This window comes from Curcuma longa, chromosome 11, assembly GCF_044706935.1.
Source record: "Curcuma longa cultivar G26 ecotype Majalengka, Jawa Barat chromosome 11, ITB_CL_G26_1.1, whole genome shotgun sequence".
NCBI lineage: Eukaryota > Viridiplantae > Streptophyta > Magnoliopsida > Zingiberales > Zingiberaceae > Curcuma > Curcuma longa.
This window is the reverse complement of record NC_133871.1, coordinates 15,949,391-15,967,185: the sequence shown is the minus strand read 5'-3', so window position 1 is coordinate 15,967,185 and position 17,795 is coordinate 15,949,391. Positions and strand designations below refer to the sequence as shown.

The following is a 17,795-nucleotide window of genomic DNA, read 5'->3' as shown; positions in this document are numbered from 1 at the left end:
TTATTGTTATCGATAAAATGTAAAAACTTTTCTAAATTAGCAGAAGGTTGATACAACTTTGACGACCTATATCAATCATTGCCAGACTGCTTTGATAAAATGTTAACGGTCATCAGAGTAAAAAGTGTATATCGTATCTCTTGTAAACTTATAGGTCACCAGGTGTGAGAATGAAAATATCTCTGATCAATCGGAACAAGCATACGATAGCTTCGACAGCATTCTGAACCAATTCATAAATATCAAAAATCCAACCGCACTTAAAAACACAATGTTTTTGACTCCACAACGAAACATGAATTCGGAAACAAAGTAATGTGAAATGACAAGTTTTAGCAGTTCTTCCAAAGTCTCACTGTCTGAAATCATATTCTTGGAAGTGAGTATCACCCCCTTCCCGTTCTACACCACTTGTACTCTACTTCTTAGCTTTCTTAGGAGCCCTGCATGGAAAACAACAATCGATAAGCTTATGGACATATCTGGGTTAGCTTCTTATTCATCGACGAAGAATAGAGACAGATGCCCTACTCAGTCTGGGTGGCCGGTGCAGCAGGAGCAACTCTTTCTCCAGGACCCTGTTTTTCGAGACCAATATAGAACAGTAAGAAACAACAGACTGAAATCCGTGCTCAGAAATACTAGAGTTCACAGGAGGCAAAAATAGAAAACAACTATTATTAGGCTCGCGTCACAACCATGTTTGTTTCTCTAGGTTGCAAATTGCCTTTCCTAAACCTACAAATTTCAAATTGAATCACCGAGCAGAAAACTTAAAAGAAATGAAACAGATGTGACATTTTGCCATAGTGAATTGGAAGCCAATAGTCTTCAGCACAAGTGACAACAAATCTTACAGCAATAATATATGTCAAGCAAAATAATGCCGCTGTCAAAAGATATCATCATGATGGCAAATTATCAACAAAAGTAACAGGAGAGGAAGACCATAATGAACAGAATAAAATCAACAATCAACAATGATAAGGTGGAAAGTATTTGAAAACAAAAAAATACAAAAATTAAGTTGCAAAGGGAGAGAGGAAAGCAAATCTAAGGTACCTGTGCAAGGCGCTCCTCCCTCCTTGCGATTTTCCTCTCTCTGCTGGCCTTGCTTTTGGCACGCTTAGCTTCAAACTGGTCTGACAAAGTCTTCTCTCTGGCCTTTTCAGCTTTGGATTTGTGAATAGTTTCCATGAGCACTCGCTTGTTCTTGAAGACATTACCCTTGACTTTCATGTACATGTCGTGGTACATGTGCTTGTCGATCTTTTTGGATTCGCGATACTTACGCAGTAACCGTCTCAGAACTCTCATCCTACGCATCCAAAGGACCTTTGTGGGAAGCCTAGCTTCTCTTGTACCCCTACGCTTACCTGTAACAAGGAAAAATTATATATGGCAAGCTAGTTAAGTATACTTGGCTATTATTGCCAGAATATCATGATCTACAATACATAGTTTTACCATATCCTGAATGTCGTCCTTTTCTCTTTGCCTCCAAGGCCCTCCTTGCACGAGATCGTGAGTGAATTTTGGTTGGCTTCCTGATGATAAAGCCATCCTTTACAAGCTTTCTAATGTTTTGGCCTGAAGTAAAAACCGTCAACTCGTTATAGGACATTTGGACAGGTAAGAATGGCACTAGAGGTTTAGAATGTCTGCATAGCATGGTCAGAAATAGTGGTCAAGTTTATTTATTGAGTGAAAATGCATCAAAGAAGCCCAATGTTACCCGACTTGAGTATAAAGTATCCAACATAGGTGTTTGATCTAAATGTTTGACACAGTTATTCCTTCAAAAATTACACACCAATATCAACTTGGAAATTTCCAAAAATAACAAGTCAATTATCAAAGGCAACCACAGGAAGAATGGGAAGGAATATGAAAAGCATGTTTCTCTCGTGGCACATAAACATAGAGTGCCTCTAACATCTGCACACATCGAGCCTTATTCCCATCCTTCTTGTCTCCTACTAGTCTACTCCAGTGCACAGCAAAACATCAGTCTATTGACAAGTGACGATGCACCTTAAACATGCCAAAGCTCACACAACAGCAACTTGCAAAGGACCATAGGAGATGCAAAACTGAATAAAAAAGTTAAAAAAAAAAAGAAATAAAACCATAATAAAGGAGATCAGTTTCAAAATCAACGACAAAAAATCAGGGTAGGATCAATTTTAACTATGATCAGTCACAATAAGCAAATGAATATTCAATGGGATTGAAAACAGATTCGAAAGAATTTTCCAAGTTACATCACTTACTACACACCATACCAACGCGAAGAAATCTGGAAGAAAAAAAAAACAATAATAACTGAACCCATAGGCTCCGGAAACGGAGGCCACAACCAAATTAGAAAAAAAAACACTAGCGAGATCCACTGGCAAAGCCAAAAGCAGTCAAACTCGATTAAAAACTATCTGACAAGTTAATCAAGATTAAACAGAAAATCAATCAAGTGAGTCTAGAGTAGAAATCCTCACGGGAATTGGCCATGGAGATCTCGTTGACCTCATTGGGATCGAGCCAAACCTTCCCCCTTCCGCACTTGAGGACGCTCGCGGAGAGCCGCTTCTGGAGCTTGAGCGAGACCATCCCTCTCCCCCCTTGCCTTTCCTCTCCCGTTGAGATGAGCAAATGCAAAGAAGCACGGCGGTGGCGAAATGGATGGCTATTTGTAGTCGGTACACGGGTCCTCTATGCGATGTTAGGGTTCTCAATGGCAAAAGTGGAATATCACTTCTCGAAGAACGACGGGCCGAACGGCCCGGTGGGCTAATAATTGGTTGGGCCGGCCGAACCGGTGCTAATAATCGCTTCCAACTTGGACTAGTGACAAGCTAAGTTGAATCTAAAACTACTCATTTTAGCTTAATGTCTAATACTTTGAAAATTAGTATTGGGCTTTCATTTTTTATTTAATTTTATTCTATTTTTTATTTTCAAATTGGATGGTACAATCTTTGTATTAAAAATTTTGCAGACACTATTTTTCATAAAAATGATTAAATTTAAGATATCTCATTACACACTATGCGTGGCTATGATACATCATCACATTGCAAATGAAAATAAAAGAAAATGGCAAACAACATGTGAAATATAACATATTATCACCACAACATCATGACATCCCAAAGTACAAGTATTTGAAACTGCATATGTTTGACATGACTAACCGCACTGCTGTAAGAATGAGCATCAGATGCTGGCAGAACATTAGTTAGCGATAGCATTGTCACAACAAACTTGCTGAAGAAACAACCTACATTAACTATTCAGACTTACATTCTTCATTCATCTGTTGTGGAAAAGAAAAGAAGAAAAAAGTTAGAAGATAATACTTTAAAATTAATAAAAGATATGGTAAGGCCAAGATCTGAAATGTAGTACCTATAAGGGATCACCAATTTCAGGCAGTGCAACCATTAAAATCCTGCTTCACAAACAACTTCAAATCTAAACAACACTACCAAATAGACACAAATAATTGCAGGATGACAAAGCAAATCCACCATACATATAACAGTGAAGGAAAGAAGATAGATGCTACAGTCCAGCCCATCCAACATCTTCATCCCAAAAATAGAAGAAGTGGAAAGGGGAAGTCTGGAACTATTGCATTAGAAATTAGATGATGAGTGAGGGAAGAGATGGGGTTAAAACTGAAGCAACTAAAAAGTTAGTAGAGAGAGTGGGTGGCACAATTGTGTTGTGACATTATGGAATTGACATTTAAAATAACCTAGACACTTACTAGGGAAGGGAAGAATAAACAGATTAGAACTAACTAATGGATGAGAATATCAACTAGCTAGATGACAAAGAAGAACTAACTTTTGCAGACAACAGTAGGTTCATATACCTATATGCAAATTAATGTCATTACTATTCACTTGCTTAATCTTGTGCAAGTTTCTTTCCTTCTCAGCACAGCCTAATATCACTTCACTAACTTAACCTTCATTTAGTTACCTCTCCTCTCCAACATTCTTTTTCCCAGACATTTACAAGATTCATTCTTTAAGATAATGCTAAACAACCTAAAGTTCCATCAGCTTAGCTTAGCGAATACCACTTACCATGAAACGACGACTATCAAATAAAGTTATTCAGTGCCACCTAAACATGTCAAAGCATAGAACATCTATGTACAAAAGTTTTTAGGTCCAGCGTTCCTTTCAGTCATCAATAATATCCAAGTGGAGAATCCGTCTTAAGGTCTCCGTGGCAATATCATTGTGACAAAGGAAGCCACTGACAGAGGATGCCGACTCAATAGCAGGAGACAAGGGAGCTGATTTCGACAAAGGTTGAAGAACAAACTCAGATTTTGAAAGTGGAAGCTCGAGAGACACGCTGCGCCTCTCTCTAAGGGAGAATTTAGGAATCGGCAAAGAACTTGGTGGAGGTGAGTTTGTGTAGGCAGGTCCTGCCCAAAGTTCAGAGCGAGAAAGATCAGTTGTACAAGGGGACCCTTTAGGAGCATATTTTGTGTAGGCAGGTCCAACACAAAGCTCGGAGTGAAAAAGATCAGTGGTAAAAGCGGCCTCTTTAGGAGCAGGTTTGCCGTTTATGGGGATCGGTTTGCTCCTCTTGCTTTTCTTTGACGTCTGCGGGGAATAGGAAGGAGATTTGGCTTCCGAGTGGCCACCAATCGTGAAATACTTATTGGGAGGTGACTGCATAAAAGCGGCATCAGAATTGAAGGCTCGACAGTTCATCCCTCTGAAACTACTCGAAGGCGAGAAGCAACCAAACTGACTTGTGATCCCTGACTTACTGCTGCAGATGTACCGGTGGCGTTCATGAGCAGCGGAAACAATTGTATCCATCTCCAGAAGAAGAAACTCACAACCTAAAAGCCATGTAATGAATATTAAATAAAAGAGCAAGCGTCAATTTATGATTCAAGAGAAAAGGGCTAGCTCCGAATGCTTCAGACTCTAATTGAGAAAAGAGTATACCTTCTGAAGCTCGAGATTCTCCAAAACCAGAGGCTAAAACAAATCAAAATCCTTTTTTTCTCCGCCTACTGAATAGATCTGAACGATACTAAACCGGATACAACAGACACAACAAAAAAAACATCAGATTAGCACTGAAAAGTGGCACGGATGAGAAAATCGAACGCACTGGATCAGGAATCCGTCAAATGCAAACAGGTCTTACCGTTGAGGCACTGCGATCCAGTTTCCCCAGAGCAGATGGCCACAGAAACCACCAAAAAACTCTCGGAAAAGCACCGGAACAAGTGAAATCGATCGTTGAAGAGGGTGAAAACGGACCAGCGAAGGAGAGATCTGAGAAAGTGATCACAGTAATTTCCATAAGGCCGATGGCAGAGAAATAAAGCGACCCCTTTTTTCTTCTTTGAAAATGGAAACATTTCTTGTATACGTAATGCCTCGCTACCCGCCGCGCGCACCAGAGACGTGGTGGTGGTGGAACCAAGTTAAGACAGGCATCTAGCGGGACCCTTTTGTGAACGTTCCAATTCTTGTTCTCGAATGATAAAGAGTGGGGTCCAGACCCTCAGGCATCAGCCTACATATTATAGGGGGTAAAAACGAAAATGGTGCCTTTTTTTTTATTGGGCAAAAGTGAAAAAGGACGCTCTTGATCATGGACAAAGTACGTACCTGTATGACCGTTTAATCAGATACAATCACTTAAATACCTTTCAATACTTATCATTATTATTATTATCCCTAATTTAAATTCTAAATCTTAATTTTTAAATTGATCCTACCGTAACTACTATATATATAGAAATCATACTTATTACCATGTAAATATTTTTAAATAAATTAAATATATATTATAATAGTTAGGAATAGAGTCAAAGATTTTTAGTGCACAAAATTTAGAAGAAATTTAGAAGTATAAAAATGAGTGGCAAATAGGGAGAGGCAAGGACACCGTCTTCCCTCCATATAAGCATACATCTTTCGTATTCTTAGTTTGATTCATCCTTAATAGCAACTATAAATTTTTAGTTATTATAATATAAATATTTTTTATTTATGTTTATTTAATATTTATATTATTGTAGTTGTAATTTTATAACTATTATAATGCGTTTAATCAATTTAAAATTATACAAAAGATTTAAATGGAAAATAATATTACAAAAAAATATGAAAGGATATTTGAATAATTATACTTAACTAAATAATACAATGCAACGTCCTTGCTATAAAAAAATTAAAATGATTAATAATTTAAAAATAGAGAAACACAATGAAAATGAGTATTTTAAATGTATTTATAATGTATTTATTTAATATGATATAATTTTAAGATGATTAAATAGATAAGATCCATAAATAATGAATATTAATGTTAAAAAAAATGAAAAAAGAGATATGTTATTATAACGAATATGTGGTAATGGATCCTATATTTGAAGGATGTTATAATGGAAGTAAATTATGGATGCTCTTTATAATATATATTTGATGTTGGAAAATTTTAAGACAAGGAGAGTTTTTTTATTTTTGCTTATGTTCTTCAACTTGTTCTCAGAGGAAACAGATTGGATTAAATAGTAATTATGGAAAAAATTAATACTAAACTAATTGAATTTATAATATATTCCAAACGGGAAAATAGTTTAAAAATTATCATATATATTTTTTAATCTCGAAATAAAGTTTTTAAAAGGCAAAGAAAAGAGCAACGTGCCTACGCACGGCATTTCTTGCATGAGCCCGTTTTGTACGCCCACGGTGACACCGGATCTCTCGTCCCCATCCGCATTATAAAATGGCTCTCAGCGTACGAATTCCCTAAACAAGATATGGGTACCGTTCACATCGCTTCACCACTAATCGCGTGACACGTAGACGGTTACTAGTAACCCTTTCCTTTTATTTGATAAGACGCGTCATCGCCTTCGGCCCTTCCTCGCATCCTGCCAACCGAACCCAAACCCCATCTCGCCTCCTCTATTTCTAGGGTTTCGTCTCACCCCCAATCGTGGAACGGACTGATGGAGCCCGATTCGTGGAGCCGCTTTTTTGCTGCCTCCAAGCGGCGACAGTCGGCTCTGCAATCGCGATACGGTGGGGATTCACTGCCCTGTGGTTTTTGTTGTTTCTACGCTTCTGCTTTCTCGTTGATTCGGTATTTTAAGGAGTTTGATCCTGTGGATTTATGGTACGGTAGATGCGTACTTTGGGTCCGATGAGATGGAAGGAGGAGACGACGACTGTCGGACGGAGTTCGCGTGCCCGTTCTGCTGCGAGGATTTTGACGTCGTGGGGCTTTGCTTCCACATCGACGACGAACATCCGGTCGAGGCCAGGAATGGGGTATGTAATTCGCTCTTCGTACCTCTGAAAAGTTTGGAATTTGTGCCGTCATTGAATTTTACTAGGATCTTTTAGATCTTGGGGCGCCGATTAGTTCTCTTGCTTTCTTCATTTTTGTCGTCATCTGTGTCATGAACGGGTTTTGACCTTCTCTTTATTTTGGTCGTTTTTCTTATTCAATTTTTGGCCACAACCGTATGTATTATCAGTTTTGTAGTATTAGAAGATTTTAATGTTGATTGCATATTGACAATCCAAAAGAGCGTTGTTCGTGAATATCTTAGCAAGATCGGTTTTGATTGTTTACACATAGAACATTCCAAGATGATTTTGGAAGGTATTTCATATACCACTAGTGGCCACCGGTTCACAAAATTCTGGGCCTTTATGAATCTCTGCAAATGTAACACGTTGCCCGTCATATATTGATTATTTTGACACTCGATGAACCTTGGAGCCAGGAGTGCCCCTAGGGTTGGTGTCCTTCAGTTTGCAGAATTTGCATACCTCAAACTTTATTAGCACCGGGCTAGATGCTCACCAGCCAATGGCTTAACCTGACCATGATTTTTTACATTTTGAGTTTTAATGTTTGTATTGATTGTGCACAACATCTGACAAGATTTCTTTTAGACATCTGAATTATTTGTGGATCAGTATAGGCTAATGAAGCATGGTGATAGTATTGGAGTTGGGATCCCTAGGAAACATGGGTATTTATTACTTGGATCATATTCACAATTTGTTTCATAGGTACAGATTCGGCACTCATGGCTGCTATGGGATTCTTTATAGGGTTGGCTGATAGTAGATTCTGTTTAAAAATCATCTCTATTCATTTTTTGTCTGAAACTGTAAAAATTCAGTATACTGCAGTTAACTGATACAATTGAACCACTACATGCAATACAAAATCATTGTTTCTTCTCCATCCACTGAACTGGTTATCTAACATGTCTTCGAAAGATTTGCTTGTCCTCTCAACCTATGTTCCTTTTTTTTTTCTTCTTACATGACCATGACATGGGTATCATATAAGTGGTGATAGAATAAATGAGATTGTGTTTTTGTCTTTAACCAGATTAACTGATGCACACTATTTCCACTTAGAGTTTAACCATGTTCATTTCATAAAGCTTTCTTTTTAGTGTTATGTGTAAAATGGTAACTGCTTGTGAGAACCTACAGTTGGAATCAAAACCGAGGAAATCATATTCACCTATGTGCTGTGGTTTTGTCTTTGATGCCCATATATTGTTGTTTACATATTTGGTTTGTTGCTTGTAGGAATCAAAACTGAGGAAATTATATTCACCTATGTGCTATGGTTTTGTCTTTGATGCCCACATATTGTTGTTTACATATTTGGTTTCTTGCATGTAGGTCTGCCCTGTTTGTGCAGCTAGAGTTGGGTCAGAGATGGTTGCTCACATAACAACTGAACATGCGAGTATTTTTAAGATATCCTTTCTTCTCTTTTTCATTGGCTGCGTGTATCTATCAACTTTTATTCTATTCTTCATGGATATCGTGTGCATCTTTACTACTTAAAGCCTATTTTAGAAGTTGAAATATCTATAGATTGATTGGATTCTTTGACAAGAACTAACATACAGCGTAGAAGGAGATTACGCAAAGGTTCCTTAGGATCTCACTCTACACATTCTCTGCTTAGAAAGGATTTACATGAAGACAATCTTCATTCACTTTTGGGAGGTTCTATTGGTACCTCCAATGCTGCACCTGATCCGTTGTTATCATCATTCATGTTTAATGGACCTGTGGTAGATACATCAGATGAACAACCTGAACCCCTGGCGGAAGAAACTTCTGCAGGCAAAGTTTCAGATGAGAAATTGGTTGAGAGGTATGATGTAATGATGACATCAAATTTATAAATCGCGAAGTGTTCTGGTATATTCCATATGGTCAAATTTTATGGTATTTGATAGTTTTTTTTTTTGCTGGCTTCCTCTCTCACAGCCGATATAAAATTGATTCTTTTCTGTATCCACTAAGAAATTGGGACTATTGTTTGATAAACTAGAAATTTTGCTTGATGAACTAAAGAGGAGTCTTGGCACAATGGTAAAGTTGCTACTGTGTGATTAGGTAGTCATGGGTTTGAGTCGCGAAAATAACTTTTTGCAATGCAGGATAAGGTTGCGTATAATAGACACTTTCCTTGGGATCTTGTATTGGTGGGAGCTTCGTGTATCGGACAATTTTATTATTGTTATTATTTATCTTTAGCATAAATTCTCAGATTGATAGATAAATTGTTTTGGTGCAGTTCTCCCATTAAATCCTTAATCTGTTTCCTTTTTGAAGTTTATGATTATTATACATTTCATTGCCTTTATGTCTCAAATTGGATGATTAAACTTTTAGCATTTTGATTTACTGTGACTTATCAATCTCCAGTAAATGCTTAAACTGTCCCCATATAGAGTTTAGTTTATGATTGTTGTACATTCATTAGTTACTGTTTGTCTGGATTATTTAGATAGGTTAACGAATTTCTGTTAGCAATTTAATTATGGATCAGTAGTCATATGAGTTATTTTTTCCTCTTTATATCTGTCATTCATGTGCAATTACTAGAGTTTGATTGCCCGTCTTCATATTTCAGTTGGTTACTTCTCTGCTTGTGTATAGTGATCATTTTTCTACTGGATTGTCTTGGTAGTGATCAGGAGACAATGTCATGCTATGGTTATACTTTTTTCGTGTGAGAAATAACAAACTAATTTCTTCGGAGGTAATGAATATCGAGCTAACTTAGTATGGGACAGATTTTTGATAGCTGCAAATCTGGGCTTAGTATATTGTTTCTATATTCTGGTTGTTGCTATAACATGGAAACATCCTCTCGCAGCATAAAACCTCTTGGAAGCATAAAATTAACATGATATCTCCATGTTCATTGGTAAAACCTCACTAGAAGCATAAGACTAACATGATATCTCCGTGTTCAGTGGCAAAGACCAAATATCTGACGTTTACTCATCTGCTTGTTGACAATGGATGATGTTATTTTGTCAATTTGTTGGTAATGTCTTGTCATGGTAGTTTCTAAATCTCTTTTATCTAGTCTTCACCAATTTTGAAGAATTTCGTAAGGATGAAAATTGTCCAGAGATTTCTAAATCATCAGAATTTCTATATGACAAAAGTACTCATTGTTCACTTCCTGCTAAGGGAATTAAGGATATTATTTAAGAACATGGTAGCATCACCTCTTTCAATGTCTGACACTTTATCTAATCTTATTTCTAACATCTGTAATCTTCATTTTACAGCGCCACGCCATCTCACTCGGACAAAAACCTGGAGGAGAGTGCTCGGAGGAGTGAGTTCGTGAGGCAGCTAGTCCTCTCCACAATGTTTGACGATGATGATGCATGATTTTGAGCGGCAGACATGATGGCATCAACCTTGTTTCAGCATAAAAATCTGAACATCTTTAGAGGTCGAATAGAGGATGCCAAAATTGGACGAGGTGCTCGATGCTTGGAGTGATACGCTGGGTGGATGCTTCTACAGGGTTGTACATGAGACTGGGGCCTGGAATTGGAATGTATTACGGACCTTCTGTTATCTACGTTCTAGTGGGATCCTGTGAATAATGTTTTAGACTCGAATAAATTGTCCAAGTATTTGTTGCTATCTATTTAAAATAAATAATTTTTGTGTTGATGTAGAAGTGTATATGGCTCAGTTCTAAATTTCCGCCCTGACTCTAGAGTGAAAAAGCATGTTCACACTTTTAAGTTCATTAAGAACATGTTAAATGTTAAATAAATACTAGTGATCGACGATTGTTTCGATTGGTTAACCTTTATGAGCAAAAGTATGCGAATAGTATATGAACAACTTTTCTTTAATGATGTTATTATACATGATTTTTCTAATTTGTTGATCCTTGCTTTAGTTCGTGAAATTTAAGCCCCATTCAAGCTTTGTAAATTTTATAGATAAATAAATTCGCCAACAAAATTTTGCAGTTAATTGATATAATAATTGATATCCTGATGAATCAGTCAACTTCAAAATTAATTTACATCTGTGATATAAAACTCCAAAATTGGAGATTGGGGCCGGGTCGGTTCATTTGGAGGGAGCGAGCGCCTAAAACATTAGTTTCCCGCCGATAATCGCGCCGCTTGCACGCGTCAACCCTCCTCGTCGCGCAGTGGGAGTTGGGCGCGGCAGAGCGGGAAATGGAGGTGGAGAGAGCACGGCTTCTTAGTTTAGCGTACGAATTCGGGTTCGATGAAGATACTGCAAATCAGTGCTTGGATCGCCTTCTCGATCTGTACGGTGAGACATTCCCTTATCCATTTCTTCAATCTGAAAGAGCGAATTCAATTCCCCCTGACAGCAAGTTTCATTCTATCTGGTATTTGTATGTTACGTTGTTCCTTCAGCCAATTGCAGTTTCTGTGTTATTGACGCCTTAAACCCTAGGCATCATTTAGTTGCAAGATTCTCGGGTCATTTAATCTTCTTCTTTTGGACATAGTGATGTTTGTTTTACATTCTGTATAGTAAGATTTGTTGATCAGAAGGATTCTGTCATTTTAGTGGCCCTACAGTAGTTTATTCACCTTGATCATTTTTTTTATTCACCTTGATCATTGATAGGAAGGGTAGTAGCTAATGCAAAATGTTTACTGGATTTCACGAGAGCAGACAATAACTTTAAGTCAATCATCCTTATAATTGTCTTTGGCGTGCAAATAAAAATGTCCCATAATATGTAACATCCTTGTGATTTGAAGTTCTACCACCAGATAATGTTGCAAATCTTCTCCTTTATTATTTTTTTTGAGTAATTCAAGTCAATCATTCTGTCAAATGGTTTGAATTTAATGCTGAGAGAGTGTCTCTGTATAATTTTGTAATGCTCTGGTAACTGATTTTGGTTTTAGAAATTTTCTGACATCTTTTTTATCTTGTCTCATGTGATGATTTTCTAATTCCTTGTGTAGGGGAGGATGGTACAGATTTTGTTACCGTGGAGCATTGTGGTGATGATTTTCTTGCTGCATTGGCTGATTTTAACCAAGACAAGGAAGACTGGGATGATCTGCAAGCTATTGAAACGGAAGCTTGTGGAGCTTTGAGCGACATATTCATTGATACAATTCCAGACGAAAGAGAAGGTGAGAATCCAATTGTGCCAGAAACTTATGAATGAAGATTAAATTCAGTGGGATATGCAGGGAACAAAATTGCTGGGAGTGTTTTTTCATCCAATGATAATCATTCACGTTTAGAAGTCATAAGCCAGAATGATCGCAATCTTTCTTCTGGCTTTGAGAAAAATGAAGTTCGCAGAATTGAACAGCCCTCAAAACCAAGAGTAAGTTATTCTTATTTGTTATTTTTATATGACAATTATTTTCTTTTTGGGTTTACCATTGTTCTACAATCCCCATTCAGTATGCTAAATTTTATGAGTTTGTTTGGATGTGCATAGTAAAATGACTGCTAAAATATCAGTGGTAATTCGTCCAGCAATACAAGTTTTTACAATGTTATATTGGTCGGTCGGTCTGTCTTAAGGGTTAGAGGTAGAACTGATAAACTATCAATATAATTAAATAAGATATAAGCAACTTAGTTATAACTAATCTCCTGAACCATTGAGCTCAATGGTTTGAAATTAGATCTATGTAGCCAAGTATAAATAGTTGGGAGTTGGTAAAAAAAAATTTCCAGTTAACTTTAACTATTTCTGAAACTCTTATCTATTCAATTATTTTTTACATTGGGATACAATAGCAATAGTTCATTTTGCCTGTTAACACCTGTTGTAACTTCCCTCTTAATTATTTTGAATATCTTGGATGCTGTTGTTTTCCCCAGTCTGGTAGATTCCCCTTCTATTTGTTTTCATTGGTTTTATTGCTAATTATTGCTGATTTCAGATATAGGTATATATGAACTGCGTAAATTTACCCATTATTTTTTCTCATTGTATCCAAATAATTATTCTTTCATACTTAAAGGTGTATGAAGATATTAGCTGCTATGGAGAAGTTTCATCAAATGCCCCTGGAGGGATAGACTTGGATGCAGTACAAGATGGATGTGAAATCCTAAATTATGAACAACTGCAGTCTATGGATGATATTTCATTGGCAAATGTTGTGGTTTTTGGTAACCGAACATTTCGTGCTCTGCAGTATCAAGCCTGCAAGGCAGCTATGCAGAAGAAAGATTGCTTTGTCCTTATGCCCACTGGTGGTGGTAAAAGTCTATGCTACCAGGTCTTATGTTCCTCTAATCTATGGTTTTGGAATTTCAGCAAAGCTCCATTGATATTTGCTTGATATATTTCAGGTATTTGTTATCCACATGATTTTGTGGAATATTAGCTCATGGGGTTTGTGAAGGAGATATAATAGTAGTCAATAGAGGCCATTTTGATAGATTGATTTATTATTTTCCTAACCATGCATAATTCTCTAATAATATTGTACATAAGTTAGACAGTATACTCCACTGGTGAAAATAATGATGAATTAACTGAATGTGATAATTACACAATAAGGAGATACTTTGACAAATACATAGAGCCTGTAAAGCTTTTGCTTTTGCTTCAGGTTGGGGTAAAACCTTTGGGGTATAATAAGCAAAATATAAGGAAGATTTTACATGATAGACAATGCTAACCAATATTCCACTGATGAAAGTAATGATGAATTAGCTATGATAATTACACCATAAGGAGGTACTTTGGCAAATACTAGAGCCCCTATAAGCCTTTGCTTGCTTCAGGTTGGGGGAAAACCTTTGGGTACACTAAAAAAATAAAAATCACCTTTGCAACTTCTAATCTCAACTTGGAAAATAAGTTTCATTTTGTATCCTTTGGTAATGATTTTGCTAACTCTAGCATGAACCTACAGCTTCCAGCTATTCTTCATCCAGGAGTTACTGTTGTTGTCTGCCCCTTGCTGTCATTGATTCAAGATCAAATCACTACACTGAATGTCAAATATGCAATACCTGCAACCTTTCTGAACTCACAGCAAACTGCTTCACAAGCATCAGCTGTAATCCAAGAACTTAGGTATGAAACACCTCCATCTTGGAACTATGAGCTCATATAGTACCATCAAGATTCTTATCTCGCTATCTGATATCTTTGATCTCTGCTAGTCTGCTATCAGGTTTGAAATTTTCATTTAGATATGTCAATGGGTTATGCTAGGATGAAATAGCCGATGAGATTTTGCTCAATATGCATAATGTTTGAACTTAAGTCACATAACCAAATTTGTATTTGCCATGATATGTATCTGTCAGAGATTCACCATATAAAAATAACCTGGTTTTGGAAAATAGCTTAAGCATGGAACTAATTTCACTTATTGCTTCTTTTGATCCATTTTAAACTGTAACATTATCAAAATTGGATTGTATCGTTTTGTCATTCTTAAGGGCCACAATTTTTCTCTCACAAAATTGTTGCAACCATCAGAGGAGGAACTGTCATCTAAATGACTGATTCCTAAGGCACCTAACACCGTGATAATTTGAAGAGGAGCTATTCACCTTTTCTCTCACAACATATGCATTTCCAAGAAAAACATTGAAATAGCTAGGAAAGATAACCAGTTTAAACTAAAGTTTTGGCAAGAAAGGGATTGAATTTGGAAGCTAACACTTCTCTATGGGAATCAATTTAGGGCCAGTTTTCATCAATTTTTTCCCAGTTAATTCTATTATAGGTAATTTATTGTTTTACATGACTGATTAAAATGAGGAGAAATATTAATTTATTATGTCTCAGAAATTTTCAGTTCCGGGGTTAATAGTTTGTGTTCTTATATGCTTCTATTTTCATTCTTCTCATTCTTTATACAGAAGTGGTAATCCTTCATGCAAACTCCTGTATGTTACTCCTGAACGAATTGCTGGGAAATCATCTTTTATGGATATACTTCAATGTTTGCATCAAAAGGTAGCTATTTGGCTGCAGAAATTTAGGGTCCAGAGACATTTTATCCCAAGAATCTTTATTTCTCTTTTTCTTTTCTTTTTTTTTTAAATGGCTGCAAAAGATCTTAGTACAGCTTTGTGACAGGAATTACTTGCCAGGTTTGTTATAGACGAGGCACATTGTGTGAGGTAACTTTTATATTACTCTGACTGGATCCAATTTGATGGCCAACCTAGATAATTATATGCATAGATTGAATGGCTATGTTTTTATTCTCAGCCAATGGGGGCATGATTTTCGGCCGGATTATAGAGGACTGGGATGTCTTAAACAAAATTTCCCTAGAATCCCTGTAATGGCATTGACTGCCACTGCAACTCAGTCTGTCCGTCAGGTGATTATAAGATGCATTTCTTTGTTGTGGCATGAAAACAAGAAGCTAAACGTGATTATTAAACTTGCAGGACATATTGGATACTTTAAGAATTCGTAATGCTTTAGTTCTTGAGACAAGCTTTGATAGACCTAACCTGAAGTATGAAGTGATACTTAAAAACAAAAGTTCATTAAAACAGCTTGACCAACTAATAAAAGATCGTTTCGGCAACATGTCTGGCATTGTCTATTGTCTTTCAAAAAGCGAATGTGTTGAAGTATCCAAATATTTAACAAAATGCAAGATAAAAACAGTGCACTACCATGCTGGCTTGACTGCTCATCAGAGAGTTGCTGCTCAGAGGAAATGGCAAACAGGAGAAGCTAAAGTTGTCTGTGCCACGATTGCATTTGGCATGGGCATAGATAAAGCAGACGTAGTAAGTCTATTTAATAAGCTTATATTTGGAAGCACTTGTACTTTTTTGGACGAGTATTACAATCCAGTTAACTTATTTGGATTTGATTTGATTGGGCAGCGTTTTATTATCCACCATACATTGTCAAAATCAATCGAAAGTTACTACCAAGAATCTGGAAGGGCCGGAAGAGATAATCTTCCAGCAACATGCATTATTTTCTATCAAAAGAAAGACTTCAGTCGAGTTGTTTGCATGTTACGGAATGGAGAAGGTTTTAAAAGGGAGAGGTTTAAGACAGCAATGGATCAAGCAAAGAAAATGCAAGGATACTGTGAACTAAAGGTATTCCGAACCTCTTCACCTTCTGTTGCTTTTCCCAGGATATGGCTTCATGATAGTATAAATGGTTTGCTGATCTGATCGAGCATTTAGGTCTTATATCTATTGATATGTTTAACATAGTTGTTTTCCATTTATCTTCCAGTAAATGGAAACATCTGGGCTAGATATGGCTTCAGAATTGCTTTAATATTCTGCCAGGTCAGAACATTTCACCAGTCAAAAGATGTTAAACTCGGTGGTTAGAAGTTGCTTGATTAATATGCTCTATAATCAGGATAGTTATTTATATAGCCATGTGATTAGGGTAAATATTAGTGAAATCAATTTATTTAAGATCAATTATAACATAAAAAATGTGTGATTAATTTTCTGAACGCTACTAGACTTCCATGTTTGAATGCAAAAATAAACAATTTGGTGGTAGTAGCATATAGGTTCAATAGTATATGTTCTTATAATTATGTGACATCTATTCATTACCTCCAATCATGATGCACTCCACATATCACTCTGAAAACAAATCTGAGTTTTGGTATTTCCAGATATGGGTTTCACATTGGTTATATTCTATGTATACATTGAAGAATGTGTTGTCATTCTGATGGAATGAAACGTAGAATTTGCAACAATGCTTATAAAACTTTGTTAATCAAATTTTTATCATGTTTGCAGAAGGAATGTAGGAGGCAGACACTTTTAAGTCATTTTGGAGAAGCATTCAACAGGAATGCCTGTATAACCGGTCCCAGTCCCTGCGATAACTGTTCAAACTCAGTTCAGTGAGAACATGGCCCGCTTTGGGAGCTCTATCGTAACAATTTCTCCTATTTCAATGGTTTCGAAGAAGCTGAACTGGTTTGGATTTTTTTTTTTTTTTTTGTTTGTCCTACACGCTATAAAACAAAAATTTTCGATTATAACTGAGAATGATCCATTTTCTATGCCAGTAATGTTAGCCATAATTGTTTTTGTTACACAAGCATTGCTGTTTCTCAGGAGCAGTTAATTTGAGGTTATCAAAGCCATTGCAAATTCCAACCATGTTTGCCTTATTCTTCAATATCATTTCCAACATAAATAAAATATAGCATCTTTCTTAATGTCATATTTCAATCATTTTCTATACTTATTGAATGGTTGACACAATATAAGGGGTGTTAAGGAGTATATTACTGAATTGTGTTTAAATAAAAGCATGAATTCGCAGTTGGTAAAGTTCTTTTTCCAAGTAATCTATCCTAATTTTATCATGATCATTAGCATAATATTTAGATAATCTTTTTGCAAATTAGGATCAACAGGCAGATCCTTCACATTGATTTATATGTAAGTTTGGTTTTTAGAACTTATCGATTGCATTATAGCATAGTT

General features: G+C 36.5%; 4 protein-coding genes across 5 annotated transcripts; 2 read left to right on the top strand and 2 right to left on the bottom strand.

Annotated features, from left to right (window-relative positions):
• Positions 1-207: 207 nt before the first annotated feature.
• LOC141838372 (large ribosomal subunit protein eL19y-like) lies at positions 208-2,664 on the bottom strand. Its single transcript, XM_074725821.1, has 5 exons — positions 2,496-2,664; positions 1,468-1,590; positions 1,063-1,376; positions 532-578; positions 208-443 (listed from the first exon to the last, which is right to left on the bottom strand). The coding sequence occupies exons 1-5, from the start codon at positions 2,605-2,607 to the stop codon at positions 419-421; spliced, it is 621 nt and encodes a 206-aa protein (XP_074581922.1). The 5' UTR covers positions 2,608-2,664; the 3' UTR covers positions 208-418.
• Positions 2,665-3,084: 420 nt separating this feature from the next.
• LOC141840472 (uncharacterized) lies at positions 3,085-5,335 on the bottom strand. 2 transcript variants are annotated; one of them, XM_074728463.1, is made up of 4 exons: positions 5,185-5,335; positions 4,980-5,067; positions 3,406-4,870; positions 3,085-3,313 (listed from the first exon to the last, which is right to left on the bottom strand). In XM_074728463.1, the coding sequence occupies exon 3, from the start codon at positions 4,845-4,847 to the stop codon at positions 4,194-4,196; it is 654 nt and encodes a 217-aa protein (XP_074584564.1). In that variant the 5' UTR covers positions 4,848-4,870; positions 4,980-5,067; positions 5,185-5,335; the 3' UTR covers positions 3,085-3,313; positions 3,406-4,193. The 2 variants fall into 2 exon arrangements, with proteins under 2 accessions (XP_074584564.1, XP_074584565.1); XM_074728464.1 differs by having other exon boundaries at positions 4,980-5,057.
• Positions 5,336-6,931: 1,596 nt separating this feature from the next.
• LOC141838928 (protein DEHYDRATION-INDUCED 19 homolog 4) lies at positions 6,932-11,034 on the top strand. The gene is made up of 5 exons (XM_074726555.1): positions 6,932-7,079; positions 7,183-7,328; positions 8,712-8,792; positions 8,942-9,195; positions 10,631-11,034. Exons 1-5 carry the CDS (start codon positions 7,007-7,009, stop codon positions 10,734-10,736), a joined length of 660 nt encoding a protein of 219 aa, XP_074582656.1. The 5' UTR covers positions 6,932-7,006; the 3' UTR covers positions 10,737-11,034.
• A 517-nt stretch (positions 11,035-11,551) lies between these two features.
• LOC141837215 (ATP-dependent DNA helicase Q-like 1) lies at positions 11,552-17,253 on the top strand. The gene is made up of 11 exons (XM_074724658.1): positions 11,552-11,651; positions 12,323-12,496; positions 12,557-12,696; positions 13,346-13,606; positions 14,249-14,412; positions 15,210-15,306; positions 15,430-15,473; positions 15,565-15,679; positions 15,750-16,100; positions 16,200-16,424; positions 17,097-17,253. The coding sequence occupies exons 1-11, from the start codon at positions 11,552-11,554 to the stop codon at positions 17,205-17,207; spliced, it is 1,782 nt and encodes a 593-aa protein (XP_074580759.1). The 3' UTR covers positions 17,208-17,253.
• The last annotated feature ends 542 nt before the right edge of the window (positions 17,254-17,795 follow it).